The sequence below is a fragment of the Lindgomyces ingoldianus genome (assembly GCF_010093535.1).
Source record: "Lindgomyces ingoldianus strain ATCC 200398 unplaced genomic scaffold BDR25scaffold_33, whole genome shotgun sequence".
Lineage (NCBI taxonomy): Eukaryota > Fungi > Ascomycota > Dothideomycetes > Pleosporales > Lindgomycetaceae > Lindgomyces > Lindgomyces ingoldianus.
In genome coordinates, this window is record NW_022985194.1 from 138,282 (window position 1) to 154,405 (window position 16,124).

Sequence of the window (16,124 nt, forward strand, 5' to 3'; positions counted from 1 at the left end):
CGGCAGAAACAATGCAGCATGGCGAGAAATCGGGTGTAATCGCACTAGTGCGAATTTGGTAACCGTTCCTTCCTGCCTAAAGACTGACAAGCCCTCAACATTTCAACAATTTTTTCTCTTGCTATCTTTTGGTAATGCTACGCTACATGCGAACCGCTTGGCATTACCTCACTTAGAATTGGGTAGGATTGGCTAACCCGGGACATTACACTTCAACGTCTTAGTATTGACATGGCCTCTCATATCTGGGCACATATGTTTCCAAGGACTTTTATCTACATGGCCTTCGAGAAGCCTTCGACCTCAATATTCCACTCTTTGGGGAATAGTGGCCCTTCCAATCCATCCCAACCGCCAGCCATCATACCAACCGCAAGAAGTAGACCGGCACTAGCCGGAAAGTATGGTGTCGGAACTCTTGTTCCGCCAACTGGCATGCCCACTTCATCGAACTGGTTGTCAGGATCTAGCAGCCAATTTACTGCTCTTTCTGAGTCTCCCAGCCTGCCCGCCGTGATGGCGAGTAGCGGAAAATCCCAACCATAAGAGTACGTGAAGTTCCACGACTGATACACCTTATTGATGGTCCTGTTGAAAGTGGTGAGGTTAAGACGAGGGTCCGGAGGAAGCCACCCATAGACACCTAGAAGACCTGGATGGTCTTCAGACAAGCTGGGTGTTGTCCACATGTTCTTAACGCCATCGTATAGGACGTACACATCGTTCTCTACGGGGAAAGGCGCCAGATTTTCCTTCACGAAATGCCAGTTCAAAGGAATGGACTTGTTCTGTCTCAGCTGCCACTTCTCCGCAATATCCAGCCCAAATCTCCAATATGCAAGCTCGAAGGTCGGGTTAATGGTCTGATTCGGGTTCGTGTTCTCCGACACTGGATACATGGGCGGTCCAAGATCATACACTTTGGTCGATTCGTTGAACCATGCATAGTTCGCCATAAAGTCTGCTGCGGCGGTCAAGACTTGATCCCACTTCTTCAGTGTCTTCTCCGTTGGGAATTTCCTATACTCCATCTCTGCAAAGTACATTGGATGCGGCTGTTGCCAAATCAACAAGCTGTTGATCTCGCCTGGAGCCGAGCGCCCTGTTGGATCGCTCATCTTTCCAAAGCGTGCTCCCAGGTAACCTTGATGTTGGGCTCGTTCGAAGCTGGTAGAGAGGAACCGTTCGAATACGCCGATGCTACGGTCGTATAATGACCACTTGTTCCATATAGTCCAGTGCGTCAGATGCCAGAACACCATCTCCATGTGGAATTTCCCGTACCATCCATTGTTTACCAATCCCGATTCTTGAGGAGGATCGCGGCCGGCGCCATTGACAGCAAGCAAATATTGTGAGAGGACAATGCGCCGCTGGAGTTCTTTCGCAGAGGCGTTCGCAAGGGGTAAAGAGATGAAAGCTCCGGATTCCCAATACTCGTGCCACAAATCCACAGCCCTTGCTTTCACATTTCCGAAGCTTCCGACCGTCGCCTCCTTTTTCGGCGCAAAAGTTGCAGTAAATGAGAACGTGTCGTCGTCCTTCCCAGGTTTCAGTATATATCGGTGCGTTCCGTTCATGGGCCCATCTATGGTTGCGCTGCCCTCCCAGGCAAGCTCAGTGACATAGCTTGTTGCATCAAGGGTATGCCTAATGCTCGCCCCATTCCCGCTCTTCTCCAAACCTGTGCTGTGGTTCGCTGTCGCATTCCAAACACCCACAAATGGAACATCGAACTTGTTCTTTCCACTCGCATACGGGAAATCGAAGAATACGCCCAACTGCCCCTTCTCTAGCAACTTAGATACGATCTCGACGGCCACGGTATCCGTCTCTGGGCTTGCAACCGTCTGAACCTCAACCTTCATCCCATTAAGCATAAATGATGATGATATGACCCCTTCCCAGAGATCGAGAACTTGCATCTTTCCCATCAGATCTTTTTCAGAAACATTCCTGCCGCCAAACCAGAGTCCAATTCTTCCAAGATTGATCCGATGCGGATTCGCTATCATCCACTGGCTGATGTCCTTTTCCGTAGGGTTTGGCTGCGCATAGTTTACTAGTCGCCCATGCGTATACCAGTCCAAGCCCGTGAAATCTGTCGTGAAGGTTTGGTTTGGAGTGTTAGGCAGCGAGGAGTTGTGCCAGCCCCAAGACGAGAGTATATTGTGTGGAACAAAGGTCTGCAAACCCGTGATATCAGTTCCGAATGCGAAGTTGCCATTCCCGACTTGCACAGGGCTGTATGAATGAGACTGATTTAATCTAAGATTAAATTGGCGGACTATTGATTCGCGGTCAATGATACATTGTACCTGAGGTAACACGCAGAGAAGAAAGAGTAGCACATTTCTCCAGGATCGAGAGGCCGACATCGCGGAAATCATGACGGTGTTGAAGCAGGATTGGGATCCATTTTAATGATATATGGAACCAGGCATACCTAGATCTTGTCCCGGTTCTGCAATTGAGATGATCTACTTTACATTGATGGATAAATTACCGGTTGATAATGGGGAGCGGTTCGCGGGGCTGGTGATCGACATAGCCTGGCCGGGGACGCCGGGGAAATGGATACCGAGCAGAAGCCAGGAACGAGGCCATCTTGAAGCTCCCAAATCCACAACGCTCGTCGGATAACCAAGGGAATTCAGTTTGGACGGAAATACTTTGGAAACTGAAAGATGAGAAACGCAGTAATGAATGATAGGGTGTGTCGACCCAAAACCACCTGATGGATCTGTAGCGTCTTGGCAAATCCCTTATCGATAAGCCACAGAAAAAGTTCGTGAACGGAATCACGAAGCTCCAACTTACACACTCCATGTCAATATGCCTAAAAAAAAACCAAGGAAGATGGAAATGAATATTCAACCCCAGATAATACCAGCAGCGCAACAGATGGCCCCGCAGAAGCTTCCCGGGCTTAACAAGGGCAGGAAACGAAAACGGAATGATGACTTTGGTTCACAGAGCAAGAGTCGGGAATTGGAATTAAAAAAAAGAGGTGGAAAGGCTATGAAATTGGATGGCCCCGGGGAGGCAAATATCCTTCCGTCAAGTATACCACGTCACAAGTCAGAACAGTCCGGTTTACCCAACGGCGACGGCAAGACAGAATCTCACACGGGGGCACTACAACGGCTGCCCCTAAGAAAACAGCTACAGCAACCTCAGAGGCATGCCAATATCACTTCTCAGCATCCTCAAAGTCACCTCCTGAAACGACGTGATGCGCTCTTACCCATACGAAAAGCCCTCCCAATCTGGCCGCATGCCGAATCTATCCGAGCAGCACTCCGCAAAAACAATGTCCTCGTCTTGACAGGTGAGACCGGCTCTGGAAAGTCGACCCAAGTCCCGCAGTTCTTATTTTCTGAAAAATGGTGCACTAAATGCATTGCAATCACCCAGCCACGTCGAGTTGCTGCAATTTCTTTAGCCCGCCGCGTGGCTGAGGAAATGGGGAGCCTTTTTGGAAGCCAGGGCCCGGCCGCTCAAGTCGGATACAGTGTACGTTTTGATAATGCAACTGGACCAAACGCAAGGGTTAAATTCCTCACCGAGGGCATGCTACTTCAAGAGATGCTTCGCGATCCAGAGCTTGGGCAATATAGCGCAGTCGTAGTGGATGAAGTGCATGAGAGGAGCGTCAACGTGGATTTAATTCTTGGCTTTCTAAAGAACCTTTTGGAGGTGAAAAGCAACAGGAGGAAGGCTCCTCTAAAAATTGTGATTATGAGCGCTACTGCAGATGTAGAAAGCTTAGTCCGATTCTTTGGGAATGGCCTTCAGAGCTCCGAGAATGGTAGCCAGCATAGTGGGGCCGCTTCCAGGGTAGGAAATGGGGATGATGTCCAGTCAGAGAGCTCGTGGTCGGGAATATTGTCCGATGAAGAGCCTACTGCTAACGCTGATTCAATTAAAGCGTCGAGAAATGATCTGATACAGAAACCGCTCTCAAGTTTGCCAGAAGCAACACACGTTTCGACTTGCTTCGTAGAAGGGCGTCAGTACCCCGTCAAGACAATATATCTTTCAGAGCCTACGCAAGACTTCGTTGAAGGAGCTTTGAAAATGATCTTTCAGATCCACTACAAAGAGCCATTGCCAGGAGATATCCTTGTATTTCTTACCGGCCAAGAAATTATCGAGTCCCTTGAGAAACTAGTCAATGAGTATGCGCAAAAGATGGAGAAGGAAGTGCCAAAGGTAAGAAGTGTCCTGAAAAACAGTCTGAGTTCCGCTAATTGTTCCAGCTCCTTGCCCTCCCGCTCTTCGCTGCACTCCCCCAAGACGCCCAGCAACGAATTTTCACGCCTGCACCCCACCGAACCCGCAAAGTCATCCTTGCCACCAATATCGCCGAGACTTCCGTCACCGTTTCCGGCGTTCGCTTCGTCATCGACTGTGGAAAGTCCAAAATTAAGCAGTTCCGGAACCGTCTGGGTCTCGAGTCCCTTCTTGTAAAGCCCATTTCGAAATCCGCCGCCATCCAGCGCAAAGGGCGAGCTGGTCGAGAAGCACCAGGGCAGTGCTACCGACTGTATACTGAGGACAGTTACAACGGCCTTGAAGAGAGGACAATGCCCGAGATTCTGAGATGTGATCTGAGTCACTCGATTTTGATGATGAAGGCTCGAGGTGTAGATGACGTCGTCAACTTTCCATTCTTGGATCGGCCGCCTGGGGAAGCTCTAGAGAAAGCTCTCCTTCAACTTCTGCATCTAGGCGCTCTGACCGAGATCGGTACGATCAGCGAAATTGGACTTAAGATGTCGAAATTACCACTAACCCCAACGCTGGGGCGAATTCTGCTCGAAGCAGCAGCCCCAGAACGCGATTGCTTGCTCGAAGTTATCGACATCATATCTGCACTCAGTGTTGAGACCAACATCTTCCTGAACCTAGTTAGCGAGGAACGGAAAGAGGAGGCCGAGGCGGCAAGACGAGATCTGTATAAGAGAGCGGGCGATCACATGACCCTTCTAACGACGGTGCAACGATATGCAGAGGAGAACTCGGATCGGAAGGCATGGTGCGAGCGGCATTTTGTGTCACACAGGGCGATGCAGAATGTCATGGTGAGTTTCGTTGGCTGACTTGTCTGAATGTACGAAGTATGCTGATCAAACACCTCTAGAATATCCGCAAACAACTCCGCCAACAGTGCACGCAATTGAAACTCCTCCCTCCGTCTTCAATCTCGAGTCCAACCTCATCCATGCCATCGGAATCCCACACCCAAAATATCTTACATTGCTTTCTCCGAGGCTTCTTAGCAAATACTGCCACCCTCATGCCAGATGGCAGCTACAGAACGCTGATGTACAAGCAAACTGTAGCTATCCATCCCAGCTCTGTGATGTTTGGACGTAAGACGGAGGCTATTGTGTTCAGCGAGTTTGTCTTTACGACAAAGGCGTGGGCAAAGGGGGTTAGTGCTGTGCAGAACGATTGGGTGGGGGATATTGTTGGGAAGGTCTTCGGTTGTTAGGGACTGCTGCTAGTTTCATGCTCATATACTCTTTGCTATAGTTAGGAACCTTACAGTTAACAGGGCAGTTGTAGATTGCCCCTTCACTATTTTAGAAGGAAACTTTAGACGCAATTCGCCATGTGCGACAACAAGGATAGGTATTTGATCGTGCGTTCAGCAAGTTCTCTATGCGTGCGGATATGGTTTTCTGACATAAGCGTCGGATGAGACAAGCAAATAGGCGAATAGGCGAAGAGTTTGTGAGTGAATCAGGAGAAAGATGTATGCGGTTGAAAAGACTCTTCTCGTTAGTGCTAATGCTGTCCTGGAGGGGTTTAGGCGCTGCAACTTTTATATGGCGTTAAAATCTCTTTCATGTCCCACAGCTTCGTATTCTTGGTCAGGAACTTGTAAATCTGCGCCGCCTTCACGATAAGCCGCTAGGAATACATGACGGAAGTCAGGAAAAGTTGTCGGTACCCGTCTATAGAAGTAGCGACTAGTACGAAAGTGAACCATTTCGAACGTGACACTCGAGTCCTAGAACATATCAAGGCGTACTGGGTAGTGAAGGTCTTTGATTAACAATAGGCATATCGGAGCATATTGTATCGACGCCGGCAAGCCCGTATCTAGTTTTGCACCTCTGTAGCCGAGGGCCAAATACTGTCATCAAGGGAAATAAATTCTCGGGATCCTTTTCGATCATTCTGTAGGATTTAATGCTTCTGCTACTAGTATTTGAAGGAGAATATCTTCCCTTGCGGTTCATTTCACGGAAACTTCGGCTCGTGCTCTTGGTGGCCTTGAAATAACTTCGTAAACGGAACCAGATCCACGACTAATGGCATCTTGAAACTTGGGTTGATGTGACGTAACGCGGGCTCGCTTTGCCAGACTGGGAAAAGGATTGAGTGACAGAGCACAGCCCATATCAAGTGTGTTATAGTATTGGTCAGCATTCCGCGGAGAGGAAGAAGAAGAAGAAGAAGAAGAAGAATTGATGACGCATTTGACTCCAGAAAAACTATGACATTCTCGAGGTGTGAAGAAGGAGATGACGGTAGGTTACGTATCAGGGCATGAATTAAGACAACGTGTAGTATCGGTTTGTTGTCGGCTAGCTGCGTCTATCTGATATTTGTTCGCGCGTTGATTTTGCAGTATCTTGATGTTGAAAGGGCCTCATGGGAAGATAAAACGAAAATGTGCAACACCATAATGGAGTTAACGTTCTTCGGCAGGCCAACCAGGGAGGGGCCCTGGACTATGGAAGAGGGCTCCGAGTCTCTATAGAGGCGCATAAAAGTCTTAGCCGGATCTCAAGTAAAGCAATGCCTTGGACAACTTCTGAGGTTAAGAAGCTTCAGTCTCACAGCTTCCCTTGGCCTATATTCGAGATTAGCCTATATGCTCCATCGACGACACGGGGACATACTATCAGGAGGTCGCATTGGCAAGCGCCAAGAAGAGCGGCTGCAGGCAATCGGTCGAGCCGCCTGTATGTCATCAATCGTGTTCTTTGCGAGCATCTCACCCCGTCATACTCATATCTGCATCCTCCGCCTTATCTCCGCTCGGCGGCTCGCCGAGCCCACGCAGCGCATCCTTCAGCCTCGCGATCCTCGCCTCCAAGTCCTCAATCTCCTCTTCCTGGTCCTCGCACGTGCGATCGATATCCGGAAGGGCCATGACAGCCTTCTGCGCCTTCTGGATCTTGATTTTGAGATGGTTGGCCTCGGTCCCAAGATGCTGCATCTCGAGCGGACCGTCGGCAGAGGGCTGCGAGGGCGTCGGAGTAGGAGCCGGAAGCTGGGCGGAGGTGTTTATGAGGCGGCCGAGGAGCTTGTGGAGGTCGGGGAGGACGTCAAAGGTCGCTGGCGAAGGGAGCGGAGGGGCGGTCGCGGTCGGCAGGGTAGGCGTAGCGGAGTCCGTGGGTTGAACTGAGGTATTGGCGGACGCGGGCAGGTGGGGTGTCGCAGGCCCAGACATGATGAATAAGGAATTGTCTCACGGTCTGTATAGTTGGCGTGGTGTTGAGGCTGCCGGCGTGGGATGAGCAGCGTCTCCGACTCGCTCCGACTCAGGGATTGGAACAAACGGTTGACCGATTGGTCTATGTAAACCTGTCTCGTGTGCTGTATGCGCGGGCACCCGAAGCTGCTGAATTTCCTGATGTCAGTCCGATGAGAGGGCGATGCGCGTTTTTACAGAGGCTTATCTTCCGGCCGCGGGCGTGTGAGGGTGGGTGGGCGGAATTGGGACGGCGTGACGTTGTTGAGCTTTCTCGGATGTTGCTTTTGGAGCTCCAATTCGAGGGGTCCCCGCCAACGTACCCTGTCCCTCACTCAGCCCGGAGTGCAACCCAGTCACCTGTTCTCACCTCCGGGGCTGCAGAATATTTTCCTCACCGCTCAGATTCTCCTCTGAGCTGTTTCTTCTCCTCTCAAGTGAATTCGTGCATTTGAATTTAGCACCATGGTCGCTGTCGACCAGAAAGCAGTCCTCATCGTCATTGATGGCTGGGGCATCCCCAGCGAAACTTCCCCGAAGGAGGGCGATGCTATTCTCGCCGCCGATACCCCGTGCATGGATGACTTCGCAAAGGAGGGATCGAAAACGGCCCAGGGATATGCCGAACTCGAAGCTTCCTCCCTCGCTGTTGGCCTTCCCGAGGGTCTGATGGGTAACAGCGAGGTTGGACATCTCAACATTGGCGCTGGCAGGGTCGTCTGGCAGGACGTCGTGCGAATTGACCTGACTATCAAAAAGGGCGAATTGAAGGATGTCAAGAATATCAAGGACTCGTTCAGTCGGGCAAAGAATGGCAATGGGAGGCTGCATTTGCTGGGTCTGGTGTCGGATGGCGGCGTGCACTCGCATATCAACCATCTGATAGCTCTCCTCAAGGTTGCCAAGGATATGGAAGTCCCGGAGGTCTACATCCACTTCTTCGGCGACGGCCGCGATACTGACCCCAAGTCCGGGGCGGGGTATCTCGAGGATCTGCTGAAGGCGGCCAAGGAAATCGGAGCCGGCGAGATCGCAACGATAATTGGCCGGTACTTCATCATGGACCGTGACAAGAGGTGGGACCGAGTCGAGGTTGGCATGAAGGGCCTTGTTACGGGAGAAGGAGAAGACAGCAGCGATCCCGTCGCAACGATCAGGGAGAGATATGAGAAGGGCGAGACGGACGAGTTCCTAAAGCCCATAATTGTCGGCGGGAAGGGTCGAAGAATCCAAGGTCAGTACCGAACGAGCACCCAGATGTCCCCAGGCTAATCCCAGCAGACGGCGATACCCTCTTCTTCTTTAACTACCGCTCGGATCGAGTCCGAGAAGTCACCCAGCTCATGGGTGACTTTGACCGATCTCCCAAGCCCGACTTCCCCTACCCCAAAGACATCTCCGTCACGACGATGACCCAATACAACGTCAAGTACCCCTTCCCAATCGCCTTCCCTCCCCAGCGCATGAACGACGTGCTCGCAGAATGGCTGGCCAAGCAGGGCATCAAGCAGTGCCACGTCGCCGAGACGGAGAAGTATGCTCACGTGACCTTCTTCTTCAACGGCGGTGTTGAGAAGCAGTTCGACATGGAGGAGCGTGACATGATCTCCTCCCCCAAGGTTGCTACATACGACTTACAGCCCAAGATGAGTGCCATGGCTGTCGCGGAGAAGCTGTGCGAGAGAATCCGGGAGGGCAAGTTTGAGTTCCTGATGAACAACTTTGCCCCGCCGGACATGGTTGGCCACACGGGCGTGTACAAAGCGGCGATAGAGGGCGTGACGGAGACAGACCGAGCGATCAAGAAGGTGTACGAGCAGTGCAAAGAGAGCGGATACGTCCTCTTCGTCACTGCTGATCACGGGTGAGACTGCTTCGGGGATGAGTGCTATGAAACGCTAACAATCAGATAGCAACGCTGAAGAGATGCTCAACGACGAAGGCAAGCCGAAAACCTCGCACACGACGAACAAAGTCCCCTTCGTCATGGCCAATGCGCCAGAGAACTACAGCCTGAAAAATACAGATGGTGTGCTGGGAGACGTTGCGCCCACGATTCTGGCCACCATGGGGCTGCCGCAGCCAGAGGACATGGACGGCCACAGCTTGCTGATCAAGGCGTGAGGCATTGGCCACGGCGTTCCCGCAGATCTTGTCCCGATATTTTCCTCGATTGTCGACGTGCTGACGAATGCACGCAACGATGTACGTATAGAAAACCAGACATAGAAATCAAGCGATAGACCTGGGAAGAGGTCATATTCTACATAGCAAATGCATATGGGAGTACAAATGGCATGGCATAGGATGGTTTTTCTGATGGTACACACATTTCTTGTTTTCGGGAATGCCAGTCTGCCAGTCGCGGGGCCTAGCTTGGCAAGAGGGAGGCGATGAGATTCTCGTGTGGCGAGTAGAGCAGTGGCCCCTGAAGCATCACGGAGGCCCGACCCCCAGATTCCAGCTCGCCAGCGAGAAAGAAGAGCCATGCTTGAGAAGAGCAAGAATATTGCCTGCTTTTCAGGGACATTTTATTGCCGTCCTTGCTGTCTAATTGTGGAGATCGCTGCCCCTCCATGTTCCCGCTCTGTGCATCGTTTCGCTAGTCAGTTTACGGCCTAGGCAAGGGCAGGGGCTGTTCACCGGACCCCACCAACTGACAGACAGACGGATCCCAGTTCCCTTGCGCACACCACCCTGAGTTTCAGCTCAGCTCTCACTATTCTTTCACTCTTCGAATCTACACCACTATCATTCCCCCTTCACTGTTATTTATTGTTGATTAGTGGATACTGCTGGCGCTAGATTTTGACTGCCCGCCTAACCATCTCCCCTCCCCACCCCTCTCCCCCACGGTCCTAATCTCCCGAACACTGCGATCCGCTGACAGAGTATCCGCACGTATTCGCGCTGAGAATTTAGAATTACGGCCACTACGAGCCCGTTGGCCTAACGCACTGGCACGTGTTGAGTCGTGCATAAGCCTCGTGCCTCGAACCATCGTTCTCCTTTCCAATTGTACTCCCCCTCGAATCCTCAGGCTTACCTCCGAATCCTTCACTGCTTCGCGCTCGCAAGCACCGCTCAAGCTACCAACCAATATTCCCAATTCTACCACAGTCCATCTCATCACACAGGCCTTGTCGCACAGGAGAGCATGGCTTCGAATGGTGGCTCCGGTTCGCATACACCCCAACCAGCCGCTCAGATCCAGCCATGTCGCTACAAGACAGGGAAGACGCTCGGTGCAGGCAGCTACTCAGTCGTCAAGGAGTGCGTGCATATTGATACGGGGAGATACTATGCCGCTAAGGTGATCAACAAGAGGCTGATGGCGGGGAGGGAACACATGGTCCGTACATTTCATTATCAGAACAGACACGCTTTTGAACAGAACCCCATGCTGACAGGTACTGTCACAGGTCAGGAACGAGATCGCAGTCCTCAAGAGGGTCTCAATGGGTCACAGGAATATCCTGACATTAGTGGATTACTTTGAGACTATGAACAATCGTACGATGCCCCTCCATTGGACATGATTACTTAGATCATACTGATATTCGCCTTCAGTCTACCTCGTAACCGATCTCGCCCTCGGCGGCGAGCTCTTTGACCGCATCTGCCGTAAAGGCAACTACTACGAGTCCGATGCGGCCGATCTGATTCGAGCCACGCTCTCGGCCGTCGCATACCTTCACGACCACGGCATTGTACATAGGGACCTCAAGCCCGAGAACCTGCTCTTCCGAACACCCGAGGACAATGCTGATTTGTTGATTGCGGATTTCGGGCTGTCCCGCATCATGGATGAGGAGCAGTTCCATGTCCTCACGACTACCTGTGGTACCCCCGGGTATATGGCGCCCGAGATCTTCAGAAAGACGGGCCATGGCAAGCCTGTGTAAGCGGGAACCTCTTTTCCCCTTTCCTATTGAACAATTCGTCAAAACCTCCCCAAAACTGACCTCACAAAGCGACGTCTGGGCCATCGGCGTAATAACCTACTTCCTCCTCTGCGGCTATACGCCCTTCGACCGAGACTCCAACCTCGAAGAAATGCAAGCCATCCTCATCGCCGACTACTCCTTCACACCTCTCGAATACTGGCGCGGCGTCTCGCTCACGGCCCGCGAATTCATCCGCCGCTGTCTCACCATCGACCCAGCCGCCCGCATGACAGCCCATGAGGCCCTGTCCCACCCCTGGATCGCCAACATTGACAAAACGGGCGCCGGCGAGGGCGAAGAGGACTTGCTCCCAACCGTCAAGAAGAATTTCAATGCAAGAAGAACCCTTCATGCGGCTATTGACACTATCAGAGCTATTAACCAGTTGCGAGCAGGAGGCGCGGCGGGGATGATGGATGGCGTTCGGTCGAATGAGCCTAGGAAGGGTGCGCCGCCGGCAAATGTGCCGCAGCCGGTGGAGGGTGAGGATGGGGATGCGATGGAGATTGACAGTAGGGGCAATGGGCATGGACAGACGGAGGAGATGATTAAAGAGCAGGAGAGGAGGATTAGGGAGGCGCAGCAGGGGCTTTGGGGGAAGAGGTAGTTGGAATAGGCTGAGGTGGGGCAAGACTCTTTTTCTATGTTGGGGATGGTTGGTGGAGCGCTTTAGAAACTGGCATTGTAGTGGACCAGGGATTTTCATGTCCCTTCTCCTATCTTGGATAACGAATAGCCGGCTGGTTGGAGATGCTGAGCGAGCGTACTTGCGCTAGAGGATTCTTGGACCTGGTATAAAGGAAGTTGGATCATGTGTTTCCGATCTCTCTCTTTTGATATCTAGTTTTTTTCCGTTTGAATGTTCGGGCTAGAAACTGGGGAAGATGAGAGATTTGTTTTCTATATACCACTTGCGTTGTGTGTATTAGCAAGGAATATACATTCGTGTTAAAACTGGTTGAATTCGTGGTTGACGTTGAACTCTGTTAGACTGATGATAGGTCGGCCACGTGATGTTCTCATATCTGATATGCTAGGCCTCAGAAGCCGCGCCAATCAACCACACCCATCACATTAAGCAGTCCCTTTCCTTTCCATCGTCCCAGCTGTAATCCCGATAAAAATGACCTCGACAGCCGCAAACACTGCCGTCGCAGAGGAAACACTGATTTTGTTAGTTCCCGTCGTCACAGGCAACGGAAATGAGAATGCCGCTGTGAAAACAACAACGAATTCAATCCAGACCAGCATCCGCTTTACGAAAAGGAGTACTAGGGTGGTGAGATTTGGGAGGAGAAATGATAGGATTGCGCTGAGGACTTTGTTTATGCGGAAGATGCGTGTGGAGGAGTAGGGCTGGATGTCCGTGCCTAGTTCAGGGGAGGTGTGGAAGGTTAAATCCCTACCCTAAGAGCCTTTGCGAAACGCGGAGTTCAACTTCCTGGAGTCTTCTCTCAGGACATCTAGTTTCTGCACAATGGCGCTAAGCTGTCGCTATTCGAACTGGATTTGCGATTCACGTACGACTTGGAGATCCCAGGCAATCTGGGAGAGAGTGGTGCTACGTCAAGCCTCTATCGGAGTTAACTGTCCTCTCTTCTAAACATAAGCGAACTCACTTATTCATGAATTGTATTAACGCTTGTGCTTGGTATGTGAATTGCTGAATGTGGGGCTCTGCCGTCATCGTTCGGACTTCCATTGTGAGCAACCTGAATGCTTGCTTCATTTTGCCCTTTCTAGAATCGCGGGTACCTTTATTGAATTACATTCATGCACATTCCTTACATCTTCGAGGCTCTTTTGGCAAGCCTGAAGTGACAATACTGCGGATTGAGATATAGTCTGGGGCCTTGATGCAAAGGACTCTGCGATTTCTTTCAAGACATAGGTGTACTATATAGGTTTTGAAACTCTTCGGTTCAAGGTGGAATTGAATAGGGGTCTAGCATTGTTGACTCAACTCTAATAGAAGTCTAATAGAGAGGTAGACTACGGTGGTGAGGGATAAGGGCGCTGTAAGCGGATCAAGATCAATCGAGGAATGCAGGATACTAGCAGTAGAGGGAACTGGATTTCTATCGAGGCCATCCAACGTGCATCACTTAAGGACAAAATCTAGGCAATGAAAGCAGACCACCTCTCGGAGGCGAGTTGTTTCAGCTTTGTGGGAAGCTCGATGTCACATGGTATACTGTCAACGCGGCCACGAGCCGAAAAACAACATTCCTAGTCCTTGAAAAGGGCCCTTTTTACTTGGTCCTTGGGAAACTGGTATCCAGGCAAGAACTATCTTATGTTTAATAAACCTGCTCTCGCGTTACGACACGCGAATCTTACTAAAGGTATGCGAAGATCTTCTCCCTCCCTCCGAGTTAAAGAAAAGTGTAATGTACTAAATAAGTACTACATTAGACGGACTCCAAGGGATCGAGCGGAAAAAGAATGAGAGAGGTCTAGCGAATGAGGAGAATTGGGCTCCCAGGAAAGCTAGGGACGCGCCATGGCAAGAGATCAAAAGCAACAGCAGAAAATAGCTTCCTGAATGTCGGCTCTAGGACCTCTACTATCTCATCGCTTGTCATTCCTATACCCTCAACCTCCTTTCTCTCATGTGGGGTTATCGAGTCTTTCCAGAGGCCTCGGCACATTATCCGTCGGTAACTCTTTATCTTATTCACCTACTCCAAATCAGACTGGAGATGAGGAAGAGATGAAGAACATAGAGGACACCCTGTTCACGGGAGAGTATGTGGGGGGGATACCGCCCGGGAGTCAGAAATTGTTGCCGAATTAGCATTGGATATAGATCTGCGGTGTCGTGAATTACTTTCCAAGTGGAGCGAGGACACACATCAATAGGCCAGGAATATGGAGGAATGTTTCAAGTTTATAGGAAAACGTACCACATGTAATGATTTCTATATGCTCGTTCTGTGTTGAAAAGAGATATCAAAATATATGCTTGACTGATATCAAAAAGAGCCTCAAACCAAAATGTGGTTTGTAACAAAGGAAAATTCCCACGTCTTGTATATGGCCCCTAGTCCCCACCCTCATCAATCTTCTTCCCTTTCCTCTTCTTCCTCATTTATCAATGTTCTGCAAAATTAACATCTGTCCCTGCCTTAACATCTCCGTCTTCACCACCATCCGCGACTCTTGGAACCCCATCTACAACGCCTTTCTTCCGTCGACTCTCAACCACGGCTTTGATTAGCGCAATCGTAACCTCGCGTCCCACAGCCAGCTTCTCATCGCTATCGCTCAAATCTGGGACGTGCAAAAATACAACTGGTCTTTCGTCCTTCTTGATTGAGAAATAATGCGCCAGGGAATTGTAGTAGGTAAATCCACACATGAAATTCCCGGCATCGGGGGAATTGCGCACGTCAGGCGTCTTCGTTTTCTCATCTTGCACTCCGATTTCCTCATCTGGATTCTCATATCCCACCCCTCTCCTCCACCGCCTCAACACATCCTCGACATCCAAACTCGTCTCCAACACCTGCGGAAACATTCCCTTCGGGAACATTTCCTCCATCCTCTCATCTCCAAATCGTCCGCCATCGACATCCGGAATCGCACCATACCCCCTCCCCTGCGCACCCTTCTCTAGCGTGTAGAAACTTTGATCGGCAGCGAGACCGATGTGCAGAATGATGTCGGGCCGCGGGGTTATTGAGTTTGCGGGGGCCAGGAGCTGCGGGATGAAGGACACGACGTGCGAGTAGGTGACGCGCACGGGTTCGTGGTGCACGTGGATGTGGATGGGAGTTGGAGAGGAGGGAGAGGAGGGAAGGAGGGCGGGTAGGGTGGAGGCGATTTCCCAGGAGGTGTTTTTGGGGAATTTTTGGAGAAAGGGCTGGGCAAGGGTTAGGTTCGTGGGAGAGGTTAAGGGGAGGATCTGTCGATAGGGTCGTTTGTTCCCCAGGGTTGTTGTGGGAATGGGGCACAGAAGTAATGTAGCGTGGCTTAGGCTTAAAGCAAGACATAAAGGGGAAAAAAAGACTAGACAGTTTGAATGAAAAGATGCTAAATGAAGGAAGGTTTCTGTGGATAAGAGATAGATATGGAAGGGCCTACCCTAAAGCCAGTAACAAGCACCGTTACCGGGTCGTCCTCTTTCTCCGGTGGAGGCTGCCGTGCGGCAGACGACAATGTTCGAGACATTTCAACTAGCTCCCTCTGCATGAGACTATGTATCTGTATCTGTATACGAATTCTGGGAACAAGTTAGCCATGTCTCTAATATTATATCAAGGCCTAAAACTCCTGGTGTTAGAAAACCGAGATGACGTCGTTTGATATATCACAGCTTTCTGAGCTCTTCATTCCAATATCCTTCTCTTCCATACCCCTCTCTGCAAAATCCTCTGCACATAGTTAAAGCAAAACACTCGCCTTCTTTCATGGAAAACTCTAAAAGGCTCAAAGGTATCGCTTGATAGCGTGGCGGGTCCCTAAAACCTTTAGGTCTTCCGGCTGGTTAATGTTGGCGGTCGGATGTCGGCTTTCCCTTCCAAGTTCGTGATCTGGCTCCTCGGGATATGTTGCCACCGGGGATGGGCCAAACCAGTGTATTGTGTGTTCTAGCGTTTGTAGCACTCGTCTCGTGACGATCCCACCTCGCTTCCGATCGGAACGATGACCCCTCAACTGCTATCTGCCGGATATAATTT

At 50.8% G+C, this 16,124-nt stretch overlaps 6 protein-coding genes across 6 annotated transcripts; 3 read left to right on the forward strand and 3 right to left on the reverse strand.

The window, feature by feature from the left end:
* Window positions 1-217: 217 nt before the first annotated feature.
* BDR25DRAFT_75983 (uncharacterized protein) lies at window positions 218-2,690 on the reverse strand. The gene has a single exon (XM_033698995.1). It carries the CDS (start codon window positions 2,388-2,390, stop codon window positions 276-278), a length of 2,115 nt encoding a protein of 704 aa, XP_033543359.1. The 5' UTR covers window positions 2,391-2,690; the 3' UTR covers window positions 218-275.
* Window positions 2,691-2,859: 169 nt separating this feature from the next.
* BDR25DRAFT_395705 (P-loop containing nucleoside triphosphate hydrolase protein) lies at window positions 2,860-5,500 on the forward strand (the record flags this gene model as incomplete). The annotated part of the gene is made up of 3 exons (XM_033698390.1): window positions 2,860-4,215; window positions 4,263-5,087; window positions 5,147-5,500. The coding sequence occupies 3 exons, from the start codon at window positions 2,860-2,862 to the stop codon at window positions 5,498-5,500; spliced, it is 2,535 nt and encodes an 844-aa protein (XP_033543360.1).
* A 1,035-nt stretch (window positions 5,501-6,535) lies between these two features.
* BDR25DRAFT_76027 (uncharacterized protein) lies at window positions 6,536-7,694 on the reverse strand. Its single transcript, XM_033698997.1, has 2 exons — window positions 6,921-7,694; window positions 6,536-6,871 (listed from the first exon to the last, which is right to left on the reverse strand). The coding sequence occupies exon 1, from the start codon at window positions 7,472-7,474 to the stop codon at window positions 7,016-7,018; it is 459 nt and encodes a 152-aa protein (XP_033543361.1). The 5' UTR covers window positions 7,475-7,694; the 3' UTR covers window positions 6,536-6,871; window positions 6,921-7,015.
* Window positions 7,695-7,960: 266 nt separating this feature from the next.
* Window positions 7,961-9,619, forward strand: BDR25DRAFT_317544 (uncharacterized protein; the record flags this gene model as incomplete). The annotated part of the gene is made up of 3 exons (XM_033691678.1): window positions 7,961-8,729; window positions 8,777-9,359; window positions 9,409-9,619. 3 exons carry the CDS (start codon window positions 7,961-7,963, stop codon window positions 9,617-9,619), a joined length of 1,563 nt encoding a protein of 520 aa, XP_033543362.1.
* Window positions 9,620-10,205: 586 nt separating this feature from the next.
* On the forward strand, window positions 10,206-12,150 carry BDR25DRAFT_76005 (Pkinase-domain-containing protein). The gene is made up of 4 exons (XM_033698996.1): window positions 10,206-10,847; window positions 10,918-11,008; window positions 11,066-11,396; window positions 11,470-12,150. Exons 1-4 carry the CDS (start codon window positions 10,653-10,655, stop codon window positions 12,047-12,049), a joined length of 1,197 nt encoding a protein of 398 aa, XP_033543363.1. The 5' UTR covers window positions 10,206-10,652; the 3' UTR covers window positions 12,050-12,150.
* A 2,201-nt stretch (window positions 12,151-14,351) lies between these two features.
* Window positions 14,352-15,947, reverse strand: BDR25DRAFT_306062 (peptidase C15, pyroglutamyl peptidase I-like protein). The gene is made up of 3 exons (XM_033690540.1): window positions 15,847-15,947; window positions 15,529-15,667; window positions 14,352-15,307 (listed from the first exon to the last, which is right to left on the reverse strand). Exons 2-3 carry the CDS (start codon window positions 15,613-15,615, stop codon window positions 14,537-14,539), a joined length of 858 nt encoding a protein of 285 aa, XP_033543364.1. The 5' UTR covers window positions 15,616-15,667; window positions 15,847-15,947; the 3' UTR covers window positions 14,352-14,536.
* Between the last annotated feature and the right edge of the window lie 177 nt (window positions 15,948-16,124).

What these genes read in the sequence shown, in the direction of transcription:
- BDR25DRAFT_75983 (XM_033698995.1), bottom strand. Translation starts at nt 2,390, where the DNA reads ATGATTTCCGCGATGTCGGCCTCTCGATCCTGGAGAAATGTGCTACTC.
- BDR25DRAFT_76027 (XM_033698997.1), bottom strand. Translation starts at nt 7,474, where the DNA reads ATGTCTGGGCCTGCGACACCCCACCTGCCCGCGTCCGCCAATACCTCA.
- BDR25DRAFT_76005 (XM_033698996.1), top strand. Translation starts at nt 10,653, where the DNA reads ATGGCTTCGAATGGTGGCTCCGGTTCGCATACACCCCAACCAGCCGCT. An exon ending in TGGCGGGGAGGGAACACATG is followed by an intron (nt 10,848 to 10,917) that starts GTCCGTACATTT and finishes GTACTGTCACAG; the next exon opens with GTCAGGAACGAGATCGCAGT. An exon ending in CTTTGAGACTATGAACAATC is followed by an intron (nt 11,009 to 11,065) that starts GTACGATGCCCC and finishes ATTCGCCTTCAG; the next exon opens with TCTACCTCGTAACCGATCTC.
- BDR25DRAFT_306062 (XM_033690540.1), bottom strand. Translation starts at nt 15,615, where the DNA reads ATGTCTCGAACATTGTCGTCTGCCGCACGGCAGCCTCCACCGGAGAAA. An exon ending in TGCTTGTTACTGGCTTTAGG is followed by an intron (nt 15,308 to 15,528) that starts GTAGGCCCTTCC and finishes ACCCTTGCCCAG; the next exon opens with CCCTTTCTCCAAAAATTCCC.